Raw genomic sequence first — 12,876 nt, forward strand, 5'->3', positions numbered from 1 at the left:
AATACACTTAAACTATAGAGAAATGTACAAAACAATAAAAAGAAAAATGACAGAAAAAAAACAAAATAAGAGAAAACATAAAAAAACACAGGAAACACATAAAGTGAAATAAAAATGTACCAAATTACAGCAAAAAACACAAAAAAAACCAATAAGAACACACAAAATAACAACAAAAAAGCAAAATGAGAGACGAGTACACAAAATGACTCCAAAAACAACACAAAAAAAAAAAAAAAACACCGAAATTACAATTACAAATGAAGCCAGAAAATAAACTCAAAATTCCTAATCTATTAAAAAAACACAGTGAAAAAGCCGCTGCTTATCTGCAAGATTATAGAAAGCAATGATAACCATTTAATTCATTCATTGTAAGCTGTAAGAAACGTATCTGCTGCAACATATCGCAATATTTCACCACACAGTTTTCATATCGATCCACAAAATATATATATATATATATATATATATATATATATATATATATATATATATATATATATACACATACACTGAGATCTGATATATATACACTTCAGATCTTGTTAAACTACCTCACTCCTCAATGCATTTTAGTTTGGAAGTTGAATGCACTTTATTTTCATAAAACATACTGAGCACTTTGATAGATGTGTGTGGTTACTTTAAAAACAATAACAATAATTCAAGAACTTAACAGAATATATTGTAGAAGCATGAGTTAAACTTTTTTGAAAAATCTATGTTGACAGTTTGATAAATATACCACTTGTTTTGATACGAGTTACTATTTACTTGTTCTCGCAAGTTTAAAAAAAATGAATTCAATTGTATTTCATACAATTTTGTATCTGTAAAAGTGAAATTTGTAAATATTGATATTGTGATATATCATGATGTATATCGTATTATTTAGTATCAGGATATACTTTTGATATAAAGCTTTGATTGTTGTTTTAAGTATATGCATTATATTTGCATATTTGTATTATTCTTATTTTACTTTTTACTACTGTAATATGTATTTGATCTTTTTAATTAACAGGCGTTTTCTTTTCTTTCTTTCTTTATTTTGGTTAACGTTTGTTCTTTTTTTTAGTAATATTCTTAAGTGGCTGTAACGCAAGTAATTTCTCCCTGGGATAAAAAAAGGACTTCTGATTCTGATTCTGATCTATCGTTTTGTGACATGCAAATCGTGTATCGTATCGTATCGTATCGTCAGATTCATGGCAATGCACACCCCTAATTCATTGTGGCACAAAATTAGCACAACATTCAAGCCACCTTTATTTTAATAAGTTTTCCACTGAAACGTTGTGTTTACATGTCACTTGTATGCAAGAGTTATTCATTAAACAGCATCAGCAATCAGTGAGAATAAGTGGATCTCCGTTTAAGTCTTATGTGAACATTTATGATTAAACTGTGGTGTATCGAGCTGGACCAGGACAAGATCGGAAAGGAGAAGTCCCATTGGGAAAATCAGCCAGGAAAACGGGATTGTATGATGGGGACGTCTCCTGTAACGCCTGACGCTTTCTACGCTCTCGTCTCTGGTAGCGGAAGTTCAAGGGTGGACGGCGAGCTACGAGGCCAACGATTTCCTCTGAGGACGAAAACAGAGACTCAGCAAGGGATGGCCGTCTTTGCTGGGTTAGGAAGCTTTCTTCAGACTCGCTGGAGGAGGAAGGCAGAGGTGTAGAGGGGTTCACTGCAGGAGAAGGGTCAATGGGTGCAGGGTCAATGAGCACATGGTCAATGGGCGCAGGTGCTGATGGCTCAGGCTGGACAACCGTGGGCAGAGGAGATTCAGAGGGAATAGGATTGGGATCATTTCCATGGTCATCAGTCTGCGGTGGGAATGTTGGAAAGTCGTGACCCTGCGGCTCCACCGGCCGGAGAACATCCACGTTCTGTATACAAACAGTTCACATTATACCAGTTTCAGTCATAGATGACACAAAACCATCTGATTCCAAAGATAAATAATGACTGGATGTTGGTGATGTGACGAAATAGACCAGTAGTTCCCAACCAAGGGTACGTGTACCCCTAGGGGTACTCTAACACATTGTAGGGGGTACTTGGAAACATTGATGAATCTATTTCCAACATGCTGAGTCATTTTTAAGCCTATTTCAGACACTGTACATGCTCATCCAACAGCTTTTCCACCTCTTGACAATGAACTGCATTAATGAAATAAACATTATTGTGGCCCTAATATCCTACTAAATTGTTACTAACATGTCATGCACATTACTAAATTGAGGTAAATATATTCTCTGCTATGCAATAATTGTAATGCACAAAATTAATATTTAGTGTGCGTTAAAAGTACAGGTTGACATTTTCAAGCTATTAACAACATGTAAATACAGTAAAACAAGAAATGTTACTAAATTGGAGTGACGAAGGGATTCTCCTAATAAAAAAAGAGGTCTCCGGGGGTACATGAGACAAAAAAGGTTGAAATAGACAATCAGACATGGGATCACATGCAGTCTACGGCCTAAATGTGTGCGACCCCCCCCAAAAGTAGTGTAAATGAACAAAATGACTCCAAAAACAAACAAAAGACGTACAAAAAATAGACACGATATTAACCGTAAAAAACACAAAAAAAATTTACAAAATGACAACAAAAACAAATGACACCGAAAAAACACAAACAACATCAAAACCACACAGAATGAGAGAAAAAAATATATACCAAATGACACACAAAACAACGACAAAAACACACAAAATCTGAGAAAAATATACCAAATGACAGTAAAAACACACAAAACAACAGCAAAAGCAAACAAAATGAAATAAATGTACTAATGATATCAAGATCTTACAACCAACAACAAAAATACACAAAAGGACAACAGAAACAAACAAATAGAGGGAAAAATATACACCAAATGACAAACAAAACGATGACAAAAATGACAATAAGAATATTTAGATTGATAAAATTTCTGAATTCTGATGTGAATTCTCATAATGTGACCCTTGGATCAGACCGTTATATTATTGTAGCCCCAACTGTGATCAAAGTGGGGTAAATGTGCAAAAAAATGTATGTCTGCATTTAAAAGTTCAAACCAAGTCAAGTGTAAAGCATGGTATGTTTACTCCTAGTATTTGTCTTGTTTCTGACTTACGACAATGATTTAAAAGTCCTTAATGGTGGTCTAGTGGTGAGCACTTTTGCCACATGTTTGTCTGTGTTTTTGTGTCCAGGGAGACTTGTTTTTGTGGAGTTTGTTATCCTGTGTTTGTGTGGTTTCCTCTGTCTGTTTCCCCCACAACCCAAAGTAATGCATGTATTAACTGAGTTTTGGTTATTCAAATGTAAGAAAAGACACTCATCTGCAACTGTGTTGTTCGATCCCTTACAGTAACAACAAAAGACTTTAACTTTGCTTTTTGGGTTTCAAGTATCGTACGATATTGTTGTCTGTTGAGACTCAGCCTTCTTGTATAAATGATGTATCCAATGGGTAGATATAGTTTAAAAGCAGAAACTTGTGAGACGTCAACATTTATAATAATGACAAATCTGAACATCATTATTGTCATTTTGGTAAATGTATTTGTCCTTTAGTGTGTTTCTCTTTCATTTTGTGTGTTTTTGATGTTGGTTGAGTGTTTTTGATATAATTTAGTATATTATTCTCCCATTATGTTTGTTTTTGTTATCATTTCTTTGTTGCCGTCTGTTTTTGTTGTGATTTTGAAAATATTCTGTTATTTTTGTGTATATTTATGGTCATCTTATGTATTTTTCTGTCATGTTGTCTGTTTTTAGAGTCTTTATTTTGTCATTTTGATGGTTTTTCCCTCGTTTTGTGTGTTTTTGCTGTCATTTAGTGTATTTTTGTTGTTGGTTGAGTGTTCTTGATATAATTTAGTATATCATTCTCTCATTTTGTTGTTTTTTGTTGTCATTTTGTACATTTTCTGTTATTTTTGAGTATTCTTATAATCATCCTGTATATTTTTGTGTGCTTACTTTTAGACCGAGGGCCACATGTGGCCCCTGGGCTTCCAGTTGCCCATGTCTGGTTAAAGTATCACAGAGAATAGTTAATAATCCAGCTCGTAGATTTAAAGAACAAATGGAATGGATGTTTTTTTTTTACATCTAGTGGAAAAAGCCAACAAATTTCACCTTAATGTGACACATTTTCCACCAATTTTGCACATTTACTTGTGTTACTTTATCTGGTTGTGTTTGCTATTGCAAAATATAAAGAAATAATTATCAAACAACACTTACCTGTGCTTTAAACAACTCACAGGACACGTGAGCTTCTGGATGGTCGTATAAGTCCCCATGCAAAGACCCTGTGCAGAACCCAGCAGTCTGAGGAAAGATAATGTCACATTTAAACATTACATTTCATTAAATATACTATTTTTCAATCATGGAGCTGGAGGTGCCATGGTTAAAAAAAAAAAAAAAAAAAAAGCACAATTTATGGAGTTTGTCAGTATTTGTAAATAAAGTTCACAAGAAATGATCATAAATGTTTCCTGAAAAAAACACAAACAAAGCATAAACCTCCTGTTTGAAAAGTGAGTAATGATTGAGGTCATTTTTCTTTTTTATTATTTCAAACATACTGTATTTATTTCAGGTATTCTACAGAGCTCTTGTCTGTTTGTGTAAAATACAAGATACAAAATACTAAACCGTCATTTTATTTCTATAATAAGTCTGGATGTAAAGAGTTGAATACATCCCTTATTGATGCATATATGTGTGTCTGTATTTGGAATGGTGTACCTCTGTGTCAGAGTCGATTGTGATTCGCTGGCAGGTTGCCCTTTCAGTGATCCCCTCTGGACAATCTTGGACCGTGTACTCCACAAAGTAGGCTTTTACAGGTAATTTCTGATATTGAATAAGAATTGAGAAAGAAGAAACAAATACAACACATACATGAGCTGCATTTTATAAAAGCTAAGCAATAAGCTGAAAATTCAGCTGAAAATGAATCAAACAACAAGTATTCAAACACTCTCAGTAATCCTCTAGGGCCTGTACTACGAAGCTGGATTTCCTCTTATCGTGCTAAATCCTGGGATTATTTTGGTGTGTCCTGTACTGCGACGCTGGCTAACTTACAGGGCTAAATCACCGTGGTAACTAAGGCTGAACACCTAACCTGGTCGAGACCAGGTAATGAAGTGGATAAGATCTGAGCGAGCGCAAAAGTCCTGCCTCCTGACCAATCAGTTCTCTTGGAGAATGAGCTGCTCATGGCTGGAAGTTCCTGGTTGGTGCAGATCTGACAGCTGTGCTTAGGAAATGAAAACCTGTCATTTACCGATGACATCCTTCAGGAAAGATACAGCTGTCCGTTCATCATCCCATGGATTAATGTTGTATAATCTCACACTTTTAAACATAAACAGTGTAAGCAGCTTCCTTCTCCCATTCCTTCCTTCCTGCTTTTTCTGCCGCGACATTGTTGTTTTTGGTCTGAATTATGGATTTTAATTCTTCATATTTTTAAAGAATGGAGCTCTAAACAGCTTCTCTGTGATTGTGATTGGTCAGACGCTGCAATCTCTGCCTCTTTCACTTGAGCGCGTGCGTAGCCAGGCTGAAATGCTTAGGTGAACGTATGTATATCCTGCTTCGTAGTACAGGGGCTCATTGACAGACAATGTTTGGTTAGGTGAAGCTAACAGAAAGATATTCTGGATGTTTTTATCCATCTTTGTTGAACAGGCCCTTTGTGTATTTTGGTTATAATTTTTCATATTGTTTCTATTACTGTGTATTTTTGTTGTCTTTTTGTGTGTTCGTGGACTCATTTTGTGTATCTTTGCTGTTCTGTTTTGTATATTTTTCACTTGTTTATTTGTAGTCACCTTGGAGCCATTTTGTGTACTTTTGTTGTTTTTTTGTGTATTTTTCCTTTAATTTATGTATTTTTGCTCATGTCAGTTGCCCATGTCTGCTCAAGTATTCCACACACAGAAATGGCAATAGTCTTCTTCACACAAAGGCAAACAATTGCTCCATAAAGTATGGTTTTGTGTCACTGATAATCAAACTTCTATACATTTCATATCTCATAAAGAAACGAGAGAACAGAGATCTAAAACTGCCTCCCCAAGGCATCGTATGGTCTACTCTGCACATATACCTGCACTGCTGCTCTGGTGATCTTTTTCACCCCGAGTCCTACTCCCAGCGTAGACTTCCTCTTATAAGAAGCCAAAGTCATTCCAGATGCTCTCATGGCCTCTGGGCTGTCCACAGAAAGCAGCGTGGGGCAGGTGGGGCAGGTCTTTTGGAGGTTCTCCGGTGAGTCTGCATCAATCACAAGAAAAGGATGATGTGCACCTTTAAGCCACAAATTACACAAAGTACATCGCTTTTTTTTTCCCACGCTCATTCCAAAAAACAATGAGATTCAACTAAAGGGAATTTGCATTTAGCAAGCTAGCAGTGACAGTTCCTTGGAACATAACGTAGTAAGTAGTTTTCCTATTATTGTTGTTCATTCTTTATGCTTTATCATTAACACTAAACAAAACGCCGACGCACAAAGAAAGTAATAACGAGAAGCGCAAAATTTTTGCAGAAATTAATCATTTAAATTAAATTAAATTATTGTACTACTGTATTATGTGACAAAATGTAATGTGCAACTAAAGTTGAAAATAATTATTTACATTGGCATGTACTTCACAATACAAGGAGTGGAACAATAAACAACCTTGCAATAGCTGACTTAAAAAATGTATTTCCATTTTTTGTTTTCTTAAGCTTCTTGACATCGAACGCGTTTCGTTATTTCCTGTATTTGTGACTACTGCACTTTTACATTTGTTTTAATGCAGGTGATTAGTTTAGTTTTTGAGTTTTGATTTATTCACAAAATGTGGAACTTGCACTATTATTATTAATTTAATTATTATTAAACATGATGTTACTTGTTCCCTGTTAGTTCATGTCATACGTGCACTTACTGTAATTTCCTGTTTGGTTTTCTTAAGCATTTTGGCACATATTGAAAACAATGTTTCATTATTTCACTTTTACATTTGTTATTTATGCATGTGAATAGTAGAATTGGTTTTTGATTTATTAATTTTAAAATGTGTTATTTGTCAGGATTATTTGGGGGCAATGGACGCAGGTGGGGCTTAAAAGATAATCTTCGTTTAAATTGGGAAATACCTAAAAAAAAAAAAAATGTTTGAGAACCACTGTACTAGTAGCTGCACTTTTATTTGCATTGCTGAACTGTAAATCGCCTCATGTTAATGATTCATCTGATAGCAGTAGTAATGTGCTCTGCCAGAAATCCATACCAGGAAGCGTAAAGGTTTGATGTGTATTATTGTGAATTAGGTCGAGGCCTGAAAAACAAGCAGGTCAGCGGCTCTCCAGGAGAAGAAACGAGGAACTATGGTGTATGGCAGAGATGGACAACTTTTATCAGAGCGGGGCCCCCAAAAATGTGCTTGTTTGATCAAAGGGCCACATTATTATTCATGTCATGTCAGCATTCAGAATAATGACCAATCTGAGCATTAACACAGCAAAGAACAAAGAATTTTCTGTCATTTTGTGTGTTTTTTTTCTGTTATTTTGTGTTTGTTTGATTATGTATGTTGTGTTTATGTACTTTTCTGTTGCCCTTTGTATTTTTCTTGTAAAATGTATGTCTTTTGGAGTCACATTGTGTATTTGTGTTGTCATTTTGGGGTAATTTTCATTTTGTTTGTTTGTAGTACAGTGGGATTACTTTTTTTTGTTGGTGTTTTTCTTGTCTTTTTGTGTACTGTTGTTGTTATTTTCTGTAAATTTGAGTCATTTTGTGTAATTGTGTGTTATTTGGAGTTTTTTGTGTATTTATATTGTCGTTTTGTTAATTGCTGTAGTGGTAGCGTGTGTTTCTGGAGCATTTCTGTTTTTCTTGTATTTTTCTGTTATGTTGTAATTTCTTTGTATCTGTTGTTTTGTGAATTTTAATATAATTTTGTGCATTTCCTTTGGGGACTGCATACAATTAGACTGAGGCCCCCCCCGGGCTGATGTATGGTAAGGTGCAAAACCTTCCTGATTCTATTCAGAATGAGCAGCTTGAGGATTCTCGTCACACTCACACACAGGCGATACACCAACCACTCTTCAATGCTCTGGGACCATCGCCATGAGAATGATGAAACAGATGAACTGATACATACCTGGCACCAGAGCGCAGTCGTAGCTGTAGAGGTAGGAGTAGCCCTCAGGCGTGTGCAGAATGGTGGTGTTACAGTTTCCAGACACTTGCTTTATAGAGAAAACAATGACCACAATGTTCAGATTATTCTCATTTACACAAAAGGCTACTTCAATGCCTTTTTCTACATTTAACCCTCCTATTATCCACAAATATTACAGTCATTTTACCCTTTGGGTCAATCTGACCACAGGGATATTTGCCTCCAGAAAAAGATTTTCCGAAAATGGTTGAGTTTTTGTGTCAGGCACTTTGTTTATTTGTTGAATACATAAATGACACCTTGATAATAAAACCTTGACCTGTTCTCTAGCGCCACCATCAGGACAAACTTTTAAATTAGAATTAATTCATCTTGAAGTTTTCATCCAAATCTTCTTAAATTTACTGACAACATTAACGCTGATTTTCTGAGAAATCTGTTTATGTATGATTCTTTTGAAATGCAAAAAACTATTCTTTTACTATGGTCTACTGCCGGTGGTCATTCATATACATTAATGTATATAAGTCCCTCCTTCGTCCTATAGATCCCTATACAAATGGAAACGATCGCATAGTGCGCCCAGCCAATAGGCTTTGACTTCCTGTTTTTGAGACTGTCAATCAAAGTGAATGGGGAACTGTGCACGGAAACAAGGCCGCGCGTCACAACAGCAAACAGGTGAATATGATTTTGGTTCATACTTGACCTCTAGACCTATATCAATGCGACCCGATGCAACCGTGTTATGTACCGCAATGCGTATGCAGAAAAGTAGAGGCGTGGCTTCTGGTAGATTGCAGAGGCAAGGGGAGGAACTGGAGCTGTTGAGGGCGGGACATCAAGACATCCTATCAAACTCTGGATATCAGCTTTAATGACCACAGGAGTATGAACCCTAGATAGTGTATGTTAAAAATATCTCATCTCATCCAAATCTTTGCTAGTTTGGGGTGCACCATTAATGACTCTCATAGAATTAACCATATTGATCGATGTTGTTACCGTTTTTAGTCTCCTTTTTGCAACATATTTGGGGTTATTCACTTTACAGTTTCAGGCACATTGTCCTCTTCGTCACTTTCACTGTGAAAGAGCTGTTCCAAAACCTCACTGATAGCTAACCTTTTTCTTTTCCTTGAGGACATTTTAGAGAGAGAGAGAGAAAGAGAAAGAGAGAGAGAGAGAGAGAGAGCGAGAGAGAGAGAGAGAGCGAGAGAGAGAAAGAGAGAGAGAGAGAGAGAGAGAGGTTGCAATTTGCAATACACAGACAGACACATTTTACACAGCTTAAACAGCTTGGGGTCAAATTGACTCCCAGGAACACCAATGCAAAATTATAAAATTATATCATTATGATAATGTTATGATTAATCAAATGTACCCATCAAATTAGGAAAAGTCAACTATGAACTGAATGACCGAATTCATTGGGGTCAAATTGACCCCAAGGATAATAGGAGAGTTAAAAAAGTGTTGCCTGAGGCTTCAGCCTTTGTTTTGGTTTTCAGTGAGTTTTCTTTAGCAGCATCCGAATAAATGAATGCATGAGCAACAATTTATTTTTACTGTGTGTGTGTGTGTGTGTGTCCTACTGTTTCCATAAATGGTCTGACGTCACAGCGTTTCCATGGTTTCGGGCTGCCTGTGTGACACTTTGTCTCCAGGACATCCAGGTCCAGGTAGTACACGTTGCCTGCTGGTCCCTGACGTTCCCAGTGCAAACACAAGTAACAGTGGACATGTAAACAGAGCTGGGTTAACAACAGATATACATACAAATCAAGGTTAGTTTACGACCAAGTTGGCATGAATACACAGAGTTTATCTCAGGCCTTTTGTTATTTATTATCATCCTTTATTTAACCAGGTAAGTCAACCAGGTAGCTGTATAACTAAAGCGCTATTTCAGCCTTTAGACCAGGGGTGTCAGACTAATTTTAGTTTAGGGGCCGAATACAAACCAGTCTGATCACAAGGGGGCCACAGATTTTAGGTGGGAAAACAAGTAAATTCAACATTAATGTGTCCTTGTTTGCACTTCTCACATAGAAATTATATATAAAGTTTGTAAGGCACCAACAATATCCAAGCAATAAGTGACAGATTTGAGTCCTTACAGGATCTTCAAATCAAGTTTCCTTGATTTTGTGATACATTTTAGTTTAATTTGGTGAAATTTAGTTAAATAATTTGAGCATCGAGCAGGAGTTCTTTTCAGATTAGAAATAACTGCCATCATATGATACAAGCATGGGACAACTGTGAGATCTGTAAATACTGTGGAGTTTCATTGAATCTATGCATTTGGAGGGAGTGAGATATCTATCACCAAATTAGTAGTTATTCACAGTTATTCGCAGGTTGAATTTTCTGCTACAAAGGGCCACATTTGGCCCCCGGGTCTTAGGTTTGACACGTGTGCTTTAGGGTAAAACAATTACCAAAACATTTGCTAAAAAAAAGTTACTACTTCCTGATTATAGATGCTACTTCCTGTGTTTAAAATGGTTAAAGCACATGCACAAAGAAAGTTAAACAGACAGCTACGCTACAAAAAACGTTGCACAAACGGCAAACAAGATAACAAAATATCTGACATTAATTTAAAACCCTTGATATACATTAGTTCATAAAACCGTAGACAAAAATTTCCCATTGATTTGTTTCTCACCAACTGATATGGTAATGTATCTAGTTAATACTACATCTCCATCTCCTTATTAAATATGATCAGGATATCTGGGCTCTGAAGGTTTTTATTCTGCACAAGCTACATCGACTCTCTATTAGATGCAACTCATCAGTAATTGCATCATAATGAGAGACAAACAGCTGCTGTCCTCTTGACTAGAGATTCCAAAGATGCTCCGTGTGTCTGTATAATGCACTTCCCTCAATTCTAAACTGAGCCGCAGCACTAAAACCAAATGTTAACGGCCCTTTCAGGTGTAATATTACCCATTTTTGGTCATAGACGTTGAACAGAGCTTTATTTCAGTGGCCTTTAGCAGTGCCGTGTTTGTCCAAGGATTGCTGAAATATCCAGGAATGCATTCATAAATTGCAGCAGTTGCATTGTTGTATTTGGAGTTTATTTGAGAAAATTCGACTTTAATCTTGTTTTTTCAACTTTAATCTCTACATTATATTTCAACTTTATTCTCCAAATTTCAACTTTATTCTCAACAGTTTTACTTTAATCTCTACATTACATTTCAACTTTAAACTCAACATTTCAACTTTAATCTTGAAATTTAAACTTTAGTCTTGACATTTCAACTTTTCTTTACTTTATTCTTGAAATTTCAATTTTATTCTCAAAATTTCAACTTTAATCTTGACATTCTGACTTTAATCTTGATATTTTATTTCATTTGAAATTCATTCTTGAAATTTCAACTTTATTCTCAAAATTTTGACTTTAATCTCAACATTTTATTTGAACTTTATTCTTAAAATTTCAACTTTAATCTTGACCTTTCGACTTTAATCTTGACCTTTCGACTTTAAACTTGAAATTTTGACTTTAATCTTGATATTTTATTTCAACTTTAATCTTGACATTTCAAATTTTTTCCACTTTAATCTTGACATTTCAGCTTTATTCTCAAAATTTCTACCTTAATCTTGACATTTTGACTTTACATTTCTACTTTATTCTTGACATTTTGACTTTAATCTCGACATTTCGACTTTATCCTCGACATTTTGACTTTAATCTCAACATTTTATTTCAACTTTAATCTCTACATTTCAACTTTATCTTTAAATGTCAACTTTAATGGTGATTTTTCAACTTTAATCTTGACATTTTGACTTTAATCTTTATTCTCAAAATTTCAACATTAATCTCCACATTTCGACTTTATTCATGATTTGCCTAAAATCATTTTCTCTATCAAAGTTGGCTCCAATCCTCTACTGTACGTTTACACCCAGGTTAAACATAAATAAAAAAAGGCACTGACCTGAGCGTGCAGGTGGACGTTTGCCACACGGTTGAGGGCAAACTTGTAGCCTTCGGTGCGATCCTCGTTGATGTAGGTGACGGCCAGGCGAGACAGCTTGCCCACAGCTTTGTCATTGCATGGCACAGGGGCGAGTTCAACAGGCATCAGTACAAATCCATCCCCACACACACTCAGAGTGTGGAAGGACAGAAGCACAAATGAAATTAGGATGGCTTTATAATCCATGGAGACACAGCTTCAGACAGGAGAGCAAAGACAGCTTTGGCCTAAAAGGTTTGTACACTCGTGTTTACCTTTGATGGAGGCAGTGACTTTTGGAATGAAAACAGGACAGAGATGTTGACATGAAGTCAAGGACAAAGTTTATTTGATGGCAGAGATAGGATACTTGTGAATGAACGATCTGGAAGCCTTTCTAACCTCAGAAACACTCACACAAAGCAAACATCAAATCTAATGGCCTGTCATTTTAGGGGTTTAATACTCTACCCCTAAACTTTCAGTGTGTCATCCATTTATCTTGACAAATGTAAAGACACTAATAATCTGTGCAGATTAGCAGAGAGAGAGATCTGTTCATTTTAAATAGGTCAAATCTATTGCAACACCTCTATCTCACCAGTTGAGGTCGCTGTGATTCTTTAAGGCAAATGTAGGAATAAAACTTGTTGGGCCTAAAGAGGAAAAT

General features: G+C 35.8%; 1 protein-coding gene across 1 annotated transcript in view; it reads right to left on the reverse strand.

Moving 5' to 3' along the window:
* Positions 1-1,403: 1,403 nt before the first annotated feature.
* Positions 1,404-12,876, reverse strand: part of LOC114461660 (uncharacterized) — a 37,586-nt gene continuing 26,113 nt past the window's right edge. The window contains exons 4-11 of the mRNA XM_028443906.1: positions 12,808-12,862; positions 12,186-12,423; positions 9,810-9,920; positions 8,194-8,281; positions 6,141-6,307; positions 4,769-4,876; positions 4,259-4,345; positions 1,404-1,898 (exon numbers count right to left, since the gene is read on the reverse strand). Coding sequence (XP_028299707.1) covers positions 1,404-1,898; positions 4,259-4,345; positions 4,769-4,876; positions 6,141-6,307; positions 8,194-8,281; positions 9,810-9,920; positions 12,186-12,423; positions 12,808-12,862 — 1,349 coding nt within the window. The remainder of the gene's footprint in view (positions 1,899-4,258; positions 4,346-4,768; positions 4,877-6,140; positions 6,308-8,193; positions 8,282-9,809; positions 9,921-12,185; positions 12,424-12,807; positions 12,863-12,876) is intronic.

Source organism: Gouania willdenowi, chromosome 4 (genome assembly GCF_900634775.1).
Source record: "Gouania willdenowi chromosome 4, fGouWil2.1, whole genome shotgun sequence".
Taxonomy (NCBI): Eukaryota; Metazoa; Chordata; class Actinopteri; order Blenniiformes; family Gobiesocidae; genus Gouania; species Gouania willdenowi.